This window comes from Eleutherodactylus coqui, chromosome 8, assembly GCF_035609145.1.
Source record: "Eleutherodactylus coqui strain aEleCoq1 chromosome 8, aEleCoq1.hap1, whole genome shotgun sequence".
Taxonomy (NCBI): domain Eukaryota; kingdom Metazoa; phylum Chordata; class Amphibia; order Anura; family Eleutherodactylidae; genus Eleutherodactylus; species Eleutherodactylus coqui.
The window spans coordinates 46,413,960-46,428,017 of record NC_089844.1 but is presented as its reverse complement, the minus strand read 5'-3'; the positions used below and the strand labels follow the sequence as shown (position 1 = coordinate 46,428,017).

Genomic DNA, 14,058 nt, shown 5'->3' with positions numbered 1-14,058 from the left:
CCCGTTTCTATGACACCGGAAAGTGAAAAAATTACATTCCGCACGTAAAATTTTGACGCTAATTCTTTTGCGCATAGAATTGAATAATGGAGTTGGGACCCATTAGCTTTTCCTATTTACGACATAATCAATGCTCGTGCCAAATTTCCTGTTTCTATGACACTGGAAAGTGAAAAAATTACATTCCGCACGTAAAATTTTGACGCCAATTCTTTTGCGCATAGAATTGAATAATCGAGTTGGGACCTATTAACGTTTCCTATTTATGACATAATCAATGCTCGTGCCAAATTTCACGTTTCTATGACACCGGAAAGTGAGAAAAGTAGATTCCGTACGTAAAATTTGGACGCTAATTCTTTTGCGCATAGAATTGAATAATCGAGTTGGGACTCATTAGCTTTTCCTATTTATGACATAATCAATGCTCATGCCAAATTTCCCGTTTCTATGACACCGGAAAGTGAAAAAATTACATTCCACACGTAAAATTTCGACGCCAATTCTTTTGCGCTAGAATTGAATAATCGAGTTGGGACCTACGAACTTTTCCTACTTATGACATAATCAATGCTCGTGCCAAATTTCACGTTTCTATGACACCGGAAAGTGAGATAATTAGATTCCGTACGTAAAATTTGGATGCTAGTTCTTTTGCACATAGAATTGAATAATCGAGTTGGGACCCATTAACTTTTCCTATTTATGACATAATCAATGCTCCTGCCAAATTTCGAGTTTCTATAACACCGGGAAGTGAGAGAATTAGATTCCGTACGTAAAATTTGTACGCTAATTCTTTTGCGCATAGAATTGAATAATCGAGTTGGGACCCATTAACTTTTCCCATTTATGAGATAATCAATGCTCGGGCCAAATTTTAAGTTTCTATGACATTGGAAAGTGACAGATTTAGATTACGTACATAAAATTTCTACGCCAATTCTTTTGCGCTAGAATTGAATAATCGAGTTGGGACCAAATTACTTTTCCTATTTTGGAGATAATCTATGAGTGTGCCAAATTTCATGTTTCTACGACATCGGGAAGTTGGAGAACTTTTGGCGAGTCAGTCAGTCAGTCAGTCAGTGAGTGAGTGAGTCAGTGAGTGAGTCAGTGAGTGAGTCAGTGAGGGCTTTCGTCTTTATATATATAGATGTATGGTTTTGGATTACAGGGCGCATACGGTGGTGGTTTTGGTTGGCGTTGACTCTGGGCCATTTTCATTTTTATGTAATATTTTTAATTTATTTCTCTAATTTTTTCTTACTTATTTATGTAACATTTTTTTTACCATCTATGTTGCCCATGAAGTCAAATAAGACCTCTGGGGGATATTCACATTCTTTTTTTTTTATTACACACTTTTAGGGCTTATTTACAGGAGCGAATATCGGCTAGTGTTTTCACAGTTGGCCGATATACGCTTCCATCTGAGCTGTTCCCCCCTTCCCTCTCCCTGACCGGCTCTCTGCCTCTCTCCTCTCTCCAGCTAGGGGGCTAGCTATGGGCAAGGGGCGGGAGCTTAGCTCCACCCCCTCCCATTGCAAATGCCGGACTGGAGGAGAGAGGCAGAGAGCTGGTGAGGGGACTGCTCAGATGGAAGCATATATCGGCCAGCCGTGAAAACACCGGCCGATATACGCTTGTGTACATAAGCCCTTCCACTGTAGCCGTGGCATCCTTAGGAACCTTAGTTACAGGGAAAAACATTCGCTGTAGTGACAATAGTCAATGGCAGAGCTGGTCAGGGTCTGAAGGACTATGCAGCTCTGCTGTAACAGGGGCACCCGGGGGTCACGTGATCGCCGTCTCATGTAGTAGAAGAAACACTCCGACTTTCACTTTTTAGCGCTATGTACCGGGGAAAGGAGAAGGAAGAAGTGGTTAAAAAAACGCTTCTTCCTTCTCTTCCGGGTTCTCAGCTGTGACTGGCAGCTGATAACTGACCTACTCCTGCTTTATTGCAGAACAGAGACTTTAAACCCGAGTCATATTTCTGCAATCAGGCGGAATTAAAGGCCAGAACCGAGCACCGTATATTTACGGAGTTTGGTTCTTAAAGGGTTAAGGGAGCGTAGCAAATTTTATACTAGTTTTTCTCAGTGAAAAAACCCAGACTATTTGGTACAGATTTTGATTCGGATGTGCAGCAGATCACAACCCATCTATTGAAAATGTAAAAAAAAACAACATTAAAACCCCACATTTATTATTGTTTATCCGTTGTGATCCAAACAATAAAGTGAACACACTTTTTATTCTGCAAGGCAACGGGATAAGAAAAAAACTTGAACAAAAGGATTTTCTGTAATTTTGACACCTAAAAGAAAGGAGCAAAAGCGATCAAAATGCCTGATGTGCTTCAACAGGGTACCAATAAAATGACAGCTTGTTGCGCAAAAAACAAATCCTCACAGAAGAAAAATAAATGGTTAAGGGACTTTGAATACAACGATGCAAAAAAAATATATATATTTCCCCACCAAAAAAGAGCAAAAGTCTAAAAACATAAAAAATATATAATTTTGGTATTGTGATAATACTGACCTGCAGAAAAAAATGTAACATGTCATTTCTACAGTATGATTAAAGCCGAATGCACACAGCCGGGTCGGACACCAAAATCTCGCAGTGGAATGAGACCCTGTGCCCCGGCATTGACCCCCACGTACCTGTCTTGAAGTACCGGATTTGAATTGCCGAATCTGCGATTGTTACCCGCGCGGACAATCCACAGTATTCAGCAGCCATTGAAAGAATAGAACATCTTTGTCCTCCTTTGGGGACGTCTAGTCACCATGATGGCGATTACCAGCCGGGGTGCCGCAGCTGCCCGGCTAGTAATCCCTCAATGGCGCTGCTGCGGGATACACACCAACAGCAGTGTGTGCACCCGGGATCCTCCTCCCCTGACCTCTTCTTCTTGGTTCCGCAGGAGGAGAGAAGGGAGGAGGCATCCGGGCGCACACACTTAAGCCTGCAGCAGTGCTGAGCAAAGGAACAGCGTAGCTTTCAAGACGAGGAGGAGGTAAGTAGATTGGTTATAGGGGGGCTACTGTGGGGGTCACTATTAATACAGGGTCTGATATAGGGGATACTGTTAGTAATAGTGTCCCCTATATCAGTCCTAGTAGAAATAGTATTACTACTGAGGCCACTGTGGGGGTCATTATTACTGCTGGGGCTGATATAGGGGACACTGTTACTACTGAGACCACTGTGGGCATCATTATTGCTACTGGGGCCAATATAAGGGACACTATTACTAATGATGTCACTGTGGGGGTCATTATTACTACTGGAGCTGATATAGGGGACAATATTACTACTGAGGCCACTGTGCGGATCATTATTACTACTGAGGCAACTGTGCGGGTCATTATTACTACCTGGGCCGATATAGGGGATAGTATTGCTACTGAGGCCACTCTGAGCATCACTATAACTACTGGGGTCAATATAGGGGACACTATTACTACGGAAGCCACTATGGGGGTCATTATTACTACTGAGGCCACTGTGAGGGTCACTATTACTACTAGAGCCGATATAGGGGACACTATTACTACTGAGGTCACAGTGGGGGGTCACTATTACTACTGGGGCCACTGTGGGGGTTACTATTACTACTGGAGCTGATGCAGGGGAAACTATTACTACTGGGGCCACTGTGGTGGACACTATTAGTACTGGGCCCACTGTGGGAGTCACTATTACTACTGGAGCCGATATAGGAGACGCTATTACTATTGAGGCAACTCTGCACATGGCAGCATACCACAAGGTGACTTAGAGTATGTTTACACGTGGCGGAATTACGCAGCATTTCCGCATCCAAAAAACAGTCAGAACTGATTTTGACTGAAAATCGGTTACATACCCGCAGCTGATGTCATACTATGCAGCGCTCCCCCTCACCAACGGTACGGATTTTTACAGATTTTTGGATGCAGAAATGCTGCGGTATTTGCCTCCTATCTCTTTTGAACCAATTCTGTACTTTTTATAACAACGGAGAGAAAAATCGTACATTGTGAGAAGCCCCGCCCCCTGACCACATCCCGGGAAAATCTGGTCACCTTACTTAGTAGAATGTATTACATAAGTAGTGCTGCATTCTAGCAATTGTACAATCTTATCTTCAAGTCTCCTGCAGGAACTAAAAAAAATTGTGTAAAAAAATTCAATAAAGTTTAATTTTAAGAAAAAACATCCAGTTTAAATAAAATATGCATTTTCCCCACAAAAAGAGTTTTAAAAAACCAGCACATAAGAGGTATTACCGCGTTCATAACAGACAATGACAGTATTTGGTTATTTATATCACATTGTGAATGTCGTAAAAATAGTTTTAAAAAGTAAAGCTGGAATGCTATTTTTTTTTTGTTCACCTCCCAAAAAAGCAATAAAACCATCCAGCAGTCACATGTACCGCACACTGGTACCCCTTAAACTACAACTCCTCCCACAAAAAACAAGTGGCTGTGTCTGGTATTGCAGCTCAGTCCCATTCACTTGCTACTGATGAATGTGACATCACAGGCCTCAGAAGGCACTGCAGTGCTTCCCACAGTACCGTTGGCTTTTTCAAAAAGTTGATCAACAGGGGTGGGGGGAGTCGGTGCCCTTGTGCGACGAGTCCGGTCAGAGATGTAATGGCTGCCATATTGTATATTGTTTGTTTGTTTTTCAGGTTCCCCCCCTCCGCAGTTTCCCGATTCTCACTGGTGGTTTCAAGTTTATAATCTTATGTCCTTGTACTAATATAAATCATCTCTCCGTGCCCTTACTGCCTGCTGAGCGTGTATTTATACCGAACAAGTAGAGCTGCAGTGTAAAGCATAGAGGAAAGACAGATACAAAGTTTGAGCCTCTATTGAGACAGCATGTGGACTTCAGACTCCCTGAGGCCTCTCCCACACAGACGCTTTTTACCATGATTAATGCAGTTTTGAACTCCACGTTAATCGCAGTATAACGCTCCCATTGAAATCAATGGCGCCTCGCAGACATGCGCTCGATCACGGCGCTGGATGGCGCTTTCCAGGGCCACGAGTTTTGAGTGGAGTCTCTTCTATATTTGTCTGTTTAGCGCACCTCATCACAATGATGGGGTGTGCTAAAACACGCTGCCAGCCGCAGGCAGCTGCGACCGAAGGCGAAAGTAAAATCGCGACAAAGCTCACCGGTTGAAATCGTAGCACTCTCCCGCTTTCATGTGTGAGAGCAGCCTAAAGCTTCATCAGACAGTGTAGCTGAGCTGGAGTCACTGATCATAGCTGTGTCCTAGCAGAGCAGTGCTGCAGTGTAAAGCATGAGGAAGTGACAAATAAAATACCCGAGCCTCTGATGAGATCACCTACGACTTCAATAGACAATGCAGCTGAACAGAAGTCACTGATCTTAGTTGTGTCCTAATGGAGCAGAGTTTTAGGCAGGTGTGGAAAATAAATTCTGCAAAGTAAGAATGTTTTTAGAAAAAGAAGGGTTAATAGTTAATTTTTGTCAATTAAAGTGCAGTGAATTAATAAAAGAAATGTAAATCCCATCAGTATTTGGTGTGACGCCCTTTACCTTCACAGCAGCATCAGTTCTTCTAGGAACACTTGCACACAGTTTTGAAGGAACTCGGCAGGGAGGTTGTCCCCAACATCTTAGAGCACTAAGCACAGATCTTCTGGGGATATCGAGTTGCTCCAACCCTTCTGTCTCCTCATGTAATCCCAGACAGACTGGATGATGTGAGATCAGGGCTCTGTGGGGCCATATCATCACTTGCAGGCGCACATTTTCTTCTTTATGTTGAAGATAGTTCCTAATAACATTGGCTGGATGTTGGGGGTGGTTGTTCTGCTGCAGAATATATGTGGAGCCAATTAAACGCCTCCCTGATGGTATTATACGATGGATAAGTATCTGCCTGTATATCTCAGCATTGAGGACAACATTAATCCTGACAAAATCCCCAACTGCATGAGATGAAGTGCCCCAAACTTGTAAGGAACTTTGCCTGCGCCTCACCACCAGTGCAGGAACACCTTCGGCGTGCAGATAGGCGTCATATAAGATTTGAAACGTGTCACAGCTCCAGTAGAGCAGCAGGAGAGAGTAGCGCAGCAGCAGGCTGGGAAGTGGCGGAGGCCGTCCTTGAAGAGCAGCTATGGCTGAGAGAGACCATCTAAGGGCCCTAAAGATCTGGGGGCCGAAGATGGAGAAGCAGTTGGACCCCTTGGGTGAAGTCCCCCATAGTGCATGGGAGGAACAACATTGCCGAATAATTCCTACAGATGCTATAGCCGAAGAGCGAAGTGAGTAGCAAAGAAGGTTTCAAGTACGCATGAGTGGACTACAACTCTCAATATGGCATAATGTAAAACCCCCTTTTTCACGGTGGGGAGGATGATGGACTCACAGGACAGTAATCATGCTGCCATAGTTTCTTGACAAAGCAAGGCCTGGCATAAAGGGTTAATGGCTAGGTAGCAATAATGTTATATGTGCTTATGATGGAGTGTAATGTATATGATGTGTCTGATGCAGAATATATAATTGTACAGTAAGGCCTGCTGTCCACGGCAGTTTATTCGCCGTCGGTAAACCGCTGGCGAATCACGCCGGCCAACGCTTCCCATAGCATTGCTATGGAAAGCGCCGGCACCTGTCCACGAGGTGTGATTCTCCGCACGCGGCGGGCAAATCTATTAGATAGGGCTGACCGGTGGAGATTCGCCGGCGGCTCCTGCTCCCGGGCGGCGGAGCTTCGCCGCGGGATACCGCATTGCCCGTGGACAGCCGGCCTAAGGCCCATGTGATAGAATGGTAGTACGGATTTGAGAAGAGTAACGGAGTAATGTCTGATGGCCTTTGGAAGTGGCGTCTATAATATCTATTGTGTTCTGTGTGTATGAGGCATTTGAGATCAGGGCCTCGGGCCATAAAGGAGATGCAAGTAATGTTTATCCCAAAGTGTGATTGTTCCCAGCAAGAGAAACCAGGTAATCTTGTAGATCTGATACCTTTAAATGGCTAACAAAAATACATGATGTTACAGCGAGCTTTCCAACCTACTCAGGGTTCTTCCTCAGGCTGAATTTTTGCCTGGGAGAGACCTTACCGTTGCAGTATAACTACCTTGTGTCGTGTTGCTGTGCTCAGTCTTTCCATGGTGTATGATCTGTGACATGAAACTGTCTTCCACAACATCCCCTTTGTGGCAGAGTTTGGCTGTTCCTTACCCAGTTTTAAGCCTCCTACACAGTGTTTCTGATTCAGTTAATAACTGTATTTCAACCGAGATATGAAATTAATGATTATTATTACCCGTTTGGTCTAGCTCGTGAATCACACACCTGACTATAGTCCTACAAAATCCCTGACCGTACAAGTGTACCGAGAAGAAGTGATGCTGTTGTGAAGGGCGGTCACACCAAATGTTGATGGGATTTAGATTTCCCTTTTGTTCAGTCCACTTTGAATTTTTCTTTAGTCACAAAAACACTATAAACACTTCTATTTCTGAAAACATTCTTACTTTGCATCTTTTTTTCCACACCTGCCTAAAACATTTGCACAGTGCTGTAGATAATGAGTACAAATCACCCACGGAGTGTCCTTTAGGGTATACAGCTCTGCAGCTTCTGAAGACGTGGAAGAAGATGACTCAAGGCGTTGAGGGAAATGCCTTTCAATATTTCACGGGTAAAACCAAGTCTTGTAAATCTGCACAATGCCGCTTATAAACTTTTACCACAACAGGTGTCAGATACGGGGAGTGACCCCAACCCCGTCAAATCTATGGAACTACAACCTTCATCATCACGTCAGCTTCTCCCGATGCCAGCCCTGACACTTTCTGCCCACAGTGGGATATTTGTTCTGGTTTTACGTGACTGTTATTCCGCGTCGGTTCGCACCTCGCAGCTGCTGGACACTCCTATTAAAGTTAACGACTGAGCGTCCCCTTAATAACTCGATATAAAAGGCTTTTTTCACATTTCCAAATCTCTGGGTCCTGGACAAGAGCAGAGGTGCAAGATCTCCCAGTGCCAGGATGGTGGGTGTAAAGCTGTGGAGCATCTGCTGCCTGGTGCTATTGGGTGCATCAGTCTCCTGGACGGATGAGGCGAACAATCCCAACCCAAAGGGGACTCCGGTGATCGCTAATCTCGAGATGATTAATAATGACGTAGGACTCATTCTCAACTATAACCAACTCCGACAGAGGAACGGTAAGAGCCGGCGTCCTCACATGCAGGCTGCAGGACTTTGGTTGGGTTTGGAGAAGTGGCGTCCATAAGGCTGCTCCATCAATGGTGCATTAAAGGGTTTTTCCGTGAAAATACTATTGATGACCCATACTCAGAATAGGTCACCAATAGATGAACGGTGGGGGCCCATCGCTCAGGACCCTGGCTGACAACGCTGCGGAATATTCAGCATCAAAATCCGCACTGCTAATTTGTGGATTTTGATGCAGAATTGAAAATGGCGGAAATTCTGCAGCAATTCCGCATCCAAACCCGCGGTTAGTCATGTGGATTTTGGTTTGAAATTCCAGGACAGCAACACTGTTGCGGAATATTCTGCCCCGTGTGAAAGGTTCTTAACTAGAGATGAGCGAGCATACTTGCTAAGGGCAATTACTCGATCGAGCCTTGTCCTTAGCGAGTGCCTGCCCGCTCGAAAGAAAATGGTCGGCTGCCGGCGGCGGGGGAGAGCGGGGAGGAACGGAGAGGAGATCTCTCTTGCCTCCCCGCTCCCTGCCGCAACTCACCAGCGCCGGCAGCCAAACCTTTTCTTCCGAGCGGGCAGGTACTCGCTAAGGACAATGCTCACTCGAGTAATTGCCCTTAGCGAGTATGCTCGCTCATCTCTATTCTTAACACTTCACACAATTGTATCCAGCCTAAGCAATCACCTGTGAGCTAAATACATCAGCAGTCCAAATCTTTCTCCTGTTCTGGTAGTTTGTTACAATGTATCAGTCTGGAGTCCAGGATGTTTATACAGTACAATTGAGGACTCTCTAGATTGGATTGTAACAAATCCTCAACTGTGAGAAGTATTCAGTCAGTACAAGACTTCAGCTCCTGATGTAAATACGAATAATCCCATGGATTGACAGCAAGCAGAGATCTTGCAGAAAACTTTCATTCAGAAAATATATTTTATATTATATATATATTTTGCCTTCGATATTAATATGATCTGGTGACTATTTTGCTCCACAATGTCCGGTCCATCTTGGATGTAGAGCAAGGGAGATTGACCTGGAGCAAACATAACGGCACTCCATGAAGAGTCCAGTAGTCATCTGCTTCCATCCTATCCTTATACAATGTTGGTGTAATTCCCATAAATCACCCCCATCCTTGAGTAGAGAGAGCGCCCCTTATAAGCTGCCTCAATTCACTGAGTTCAATCTGACCCACCCTCAAGCACTTCCCTTTAAAAGACCCCTCTATGGTATGTACACTCTTGGTTGATATGCTGTCACTTTATGGATGGTGGGGATCTGAGCTCTGGAGATATGCCCTTACGATATGGGCGACCTTTTTTCCCACTTAAATGCATGTGTTTTGGGCTGACAATCACTTTTCCAATTGAGTTTAATGTTGCACCTTCTTCTGCAGCTTCTACATATCATTGTATATATACACTGCAGACTTGCATGTCCTATTCTGGTCTGATTCATGCAATGTCCAATACCCACGCATGTCAGACAGCACACAGACCCATGTCCATTTGCTGTCCATTGAGACTTGCTCCAGGAAGTCTGGGATGCAACTCACACTCGGCTAACTGACCCTTAAAGCGACCCTCCAGTCCTGGAAAAACAAAAATGGCCGAACCTCTTCTATGAGCGCCTGATGCACGCTGCTTTTATTGACCAGTGCTGGTTATTCACAGCAGTTGTCGTGTCTTAGGACTTATTCACACAAGCATTTTTACATAAAATCACGAGCATCTGACGCATTGGTTTCCGATGTATTCATTCAGATTATCTGCATAAAAACGTTGTGACGAGAATAGGCCATCGCCGACCAAAAATGGTGACTGATTTTATATGCGGCCAGAAGAGATAGGTCTAGCCATATCTTCTGCCAAGATATGATGGAGGCTCCCATTGGCTTCTATGGGAGCAGAAAAAAGGGAGGGGGAGGGAGTTTAGCAGCGGGCAATGGTGGGAAATGATTACAGCTGGCTCTATTTAATTATTATAAGTCATTCCAAGGATTTATGCCAACCAAAGGTTTTTCCATGCTGCAGCGCATATTTTCGCTAATATGCCGCAGTTGCCTGTGTGAATGGATGAATTGAGAAAACGCGTCGGCAGCTCAGGACTTGATCGCAGCCATTCACAAGATTTTCAACCGCGGGGTGGCCAGTGTGAAAATGCATGGCTCGTCCAGTATATCCACTGGATAAGGAATAAACAAGGGACCCCCAGTGATCCTGAGACTGGCGCACCCAAATACCCCATGAGGATGGTGCAATAATGCAATTGTATGATTAGCGCTCGGTTCACTTCTAAGGTAAGGAGGGAGATTTCCGAATACATTGATCTCAGCCTGTCCCATAGAAGTGAATGGAGCAGCGGTTGAGCATGGACACAGCTGGTCTAGTTACATGGGGCATTCGGGTGCACTGGTCTTGGGATCACCAGGAATTAGATCCCCAGTTGCCAGACATTTATCCACTGTCCTGTGGATAAGGGATGCATGTCTTTAATAAGAAACTCCCTTTAAGAACATGAATTTGAAACTAAAGCCAGTTGTTTCAGAAGTTATGGAGAACTCTCTTGCATCCCTCAATCATCTGCATGTATCTAAGAATACATCTACCTTCATAGAATCATAGACTTGCCCTACAGTTTCTGCAGACCCCATTATATTCTGCTTAAGATATTCCCCCTCTTTCCATTTGATAAACATATTTTTCTTCCCTTTTACCATGTGTACAAGTTCTGTGTTCATCCATCCTGGTCTCTTTAAATGCTTCCCATTCTTCCTTCTTTTAGGGATTGGTAACGATTGTGCTTTGAGGCCTCCTTCCCACGAATGGATTTACGCCGCGTAAATCCGCGGCAAAAATCCGCTGCGTTGCACCATGCTATTAGGTTCTATTGAACCTAATAGCACAATGCTCACGATGCGTAATTCCACCGCGGAATTACGCACCGCGATTTCTCCCGTCCTCACCCGCAGCATGCTCTATTTGCTGCGGGTGAGGACGGGCTGTACGCGCTGACGGCTTCCATTGCAGTCAATGGAAGCCGTCCGTTCACGCTATCTCCCGCTGCAACCAGCGGAAGATAGCGTGAAAAAACGCTTCCCCGCCTACCGCCGCGCGTCACATGACGCGACGGCGGTGGGCGGGGAAGCGTCTTCACGCGATCTTCCGCTGGTAAGTATGGGGTCTCTGGGGGGCGCCGTGACGGGCTTCACTGCGGAATATTACGCGGCGGAGCCCGTCACGCTCGTGGGAAGGAGGCCTAAGAATCTCATTTCACAATATTTCCCAACCTTCTTGGACATTTCTGTCCTTAATAACATCCAGCCTTTGGATTCTTCCTACCCTCTTTCTGAGTTCATTACAATCTGCCTTTCTGAAATCCAACCTTGAGGTCTGAGTCTTCTCAGGTCTTCCTCCCCTTTTTATCCAAAATCCCTGGATATCATGATCACTGCCTCCTAAAGTCCCAGCCACACTTACTTCCTTAACCATTCCCTCCCTGTTGGTAAGAATTAGTCCAAGATAGCAGATCCCCTTGTTTTCTCTTATACCTTTTGGAAGATAAAGTTGTCAGTGGGAGCGGATAAGAATTTGTTGGATCCATTACTTTTACCTGAGAGATTCCCAACAAATGTCCGGATCGGTAAAATCTCCCATGATCTCTATGTTGTACTGTTTGAGAGCTTGGCCATCTGATGTAGAAATAGTTCATCAATACCTTCTGCTTGTCCAGGCGGCCTATAGTAAAAGCTTACAATGGTGTCCTTTCTGTTGTTCGCTCCTTGTATTCTTAATCAAAGGGCTATTGCCCATGGACGGATTTCCGCGGCGTTATGCCGCAGCTATTAGGTTCTATTGAACCTAATAGCTCAATGTTCACGCTACGGAATTCTGCAGCGTGAAATAAACCATGGCGTGTTCTATTTGCTGCAAGAATACGCATGTCCGGCTTCCATTGTAGTCAATGGAAGCTGGCCATCACGCTATACTTCCGCTGTAGCACAGGGGACGTATCATGTGATAACACGTCCCCGCCCACCGTGTCATGTGGTACGAGCACAGTGAATCCAGAAGGGGAGTATGGGGTCTTTAGAGGGGGCGTCATGACAAGAGGCCAAACAGTTTCCACAGAACTCCCATGCTCTGAAGCTGGAATCTCGGTGGAGATGAATGTTTTCCTAACATACAACACAACACCTCCTCCCCTTATATTAGGTCTGTTTCTTATAAATAAGTTGTATCCTTCAAGCCTTGTCTTCCAATCGTATCATTCCACCAAGTGCATTTGTGTAGAACTACTTTCCTTCAGAATTTTTTGTCTTTGCTTTCTTTCCTTGCACTTCTAATAACAAGGCTCTCAAATGCATTAATTACCTGTATATTGTTACCTGGTCTTTCACGTCCCTTCCCATATTGTTCTAGTTTAAAGCTCTCCTAATGAGTGAAGCAAGGCGCCACCAAATATATGCTTACCTGTTTTTGTCAGGTGCAACCTGTCTCTAGTAAGCAGTCCATCATATAGGTAATTCACTCCATGGTCTAGAAATCTAAACCCTGCTCCTGAACCCCTCGCTGCACCCCTATAGTCTGACCTTTGGGGACCGTCCAGCATTTTCTCGTCGAGTGTGTCACAGTCACTTCCGCTGCTATGTTATAAATGTCCTTATGGGCTTTCTGTTCTCTTTCAGTCTTCTTCACCAGGGACTGCGAGGAGCTCTACCTCTTGGGGCACAGGAAGAACGGCGTCTACGTAATTCAGCCTGAAAACTCCACTTTTGTTGTAGTAGAGTGCTACATGCATGACTGCGGGGGCTGGACCGTCCTCCAAAGGAACAGCTTTGACACCTACCTCACCTGGAGCGCGGCGTGGACGACTTACGAGTTCGGCTATGGGAACATTCTGTCGGATCATTATATCGGCAATTACTACATCAACCTCTTAACTGCGCAAAAGTGGAACAAAGTCCGCTTCCTGCTGGTGGATTCCGAGAACCGGACCAGATATGCCGACTACGATAGCTTCCATCTGACCAATGCTGCCGACAGATACCGTATGAGGTTAGGCACATACGAAGGCAACGCCGGCGACGGATTATCTTCCAGTTCCAATAAAAACCTGCACGACAATATGAGGTTCTCGACTTTTGATGCCGACAATGATCGGCTCTACAATCAAAACTGCGCCAATGAATTCGGGGGCGGCTGGTGGTTCGACTCCTGCTACGATGCCCATCTCAACAAGAAGGGGGGCCTGCACTGGAAGCCGCTGTGCGACCATAACTGCCGGAGCTCGCTCATCCTCATCAGACCCATTCACATGTATTGTAACCGGGTGTAAGAGACGCACCGACTGGGCTCTGCTACATACAAAACGCCAATCACTTCTCTGCATCGTTAGTGATTCTAATTAATCTCTCCCTGAAAAGCTCCACTCATAGAAACCTTAGAGAATTCCTCCCACCTGCGATGGCTGCAGCGACCGGAGGCGCCCGAATAATTAATAATTTTGTCTAATTAATAAAGCACAATATGTTAATGGAGTCCAGAGATATTTCTGTGTCGCGGTGAAGCGCGGATCAATGCAGCGAAAATATGTAAAGTGTGAAATCTGGTACATGATGCGCACAATCGCCACCAGACGGACTCCAATAACTATAATGGGGTTCGTCATTCCCGCAGCGGAATCCAACCCTGTGTCCGGCCGGTGACCCCGCGTACCTGTCCGGATTATGCTGCGTCGTTGTTAGGCGATGATGCGGATCCCACGTCCTTTCTGCATTGATAATTGCGGAAGGGTCATGGGGCAGATGGCTTCCATTA

At 45.4% G+C, this 14,058-nt stretch overlaps 1 protein-coding gene across 1 annotated transcript; it reads left to right on the top strand.

The window, feature by feature from the left end:
- The first annotated feature begins 8,028 nt into the window (after positions 1 to 8,028).
- LOC136577471 (fibrinogen-like protein 1-like protein) lies at positions 8,029 to 13,724 on the top strand. The gene is made up of 2 exons (XM_066577370.1): positions 8,029 to 8,231; positions 12,927 to 13,724. Exons 1-2 carry the CDS (start codon positions 8,054 to 8,056, stop codon positions 13,574 to 13,576), a joined length of 828 nt encoding a protein of 275 aa, XP_066433467.1. The 5' UTR covers positions 8,029 to 8,053; the 3' UTR covers positions 13,577 to 13,724.
- Positions 13,725 to 14,058: the final 334 nt, after the last annotated feature.

Excerpts from the sequence above, each read along its gene's own strand:
- LOC136577471 (XM_066577370.1), top strand. The coding sequence starts at position 8,054 with ATGGTGGGTGTAAAGCTGTGGAGCATCTGCTGCCTGGTGCTATTGGGT. Across the intron at positions 8,232-12,926 it reads CCAACTCCGACAGAGGAACG|TCTTCTTCACCAGGGACTGC; the intron begins GTAAGAGCCGGC and ends GTTCTCTTTCAG.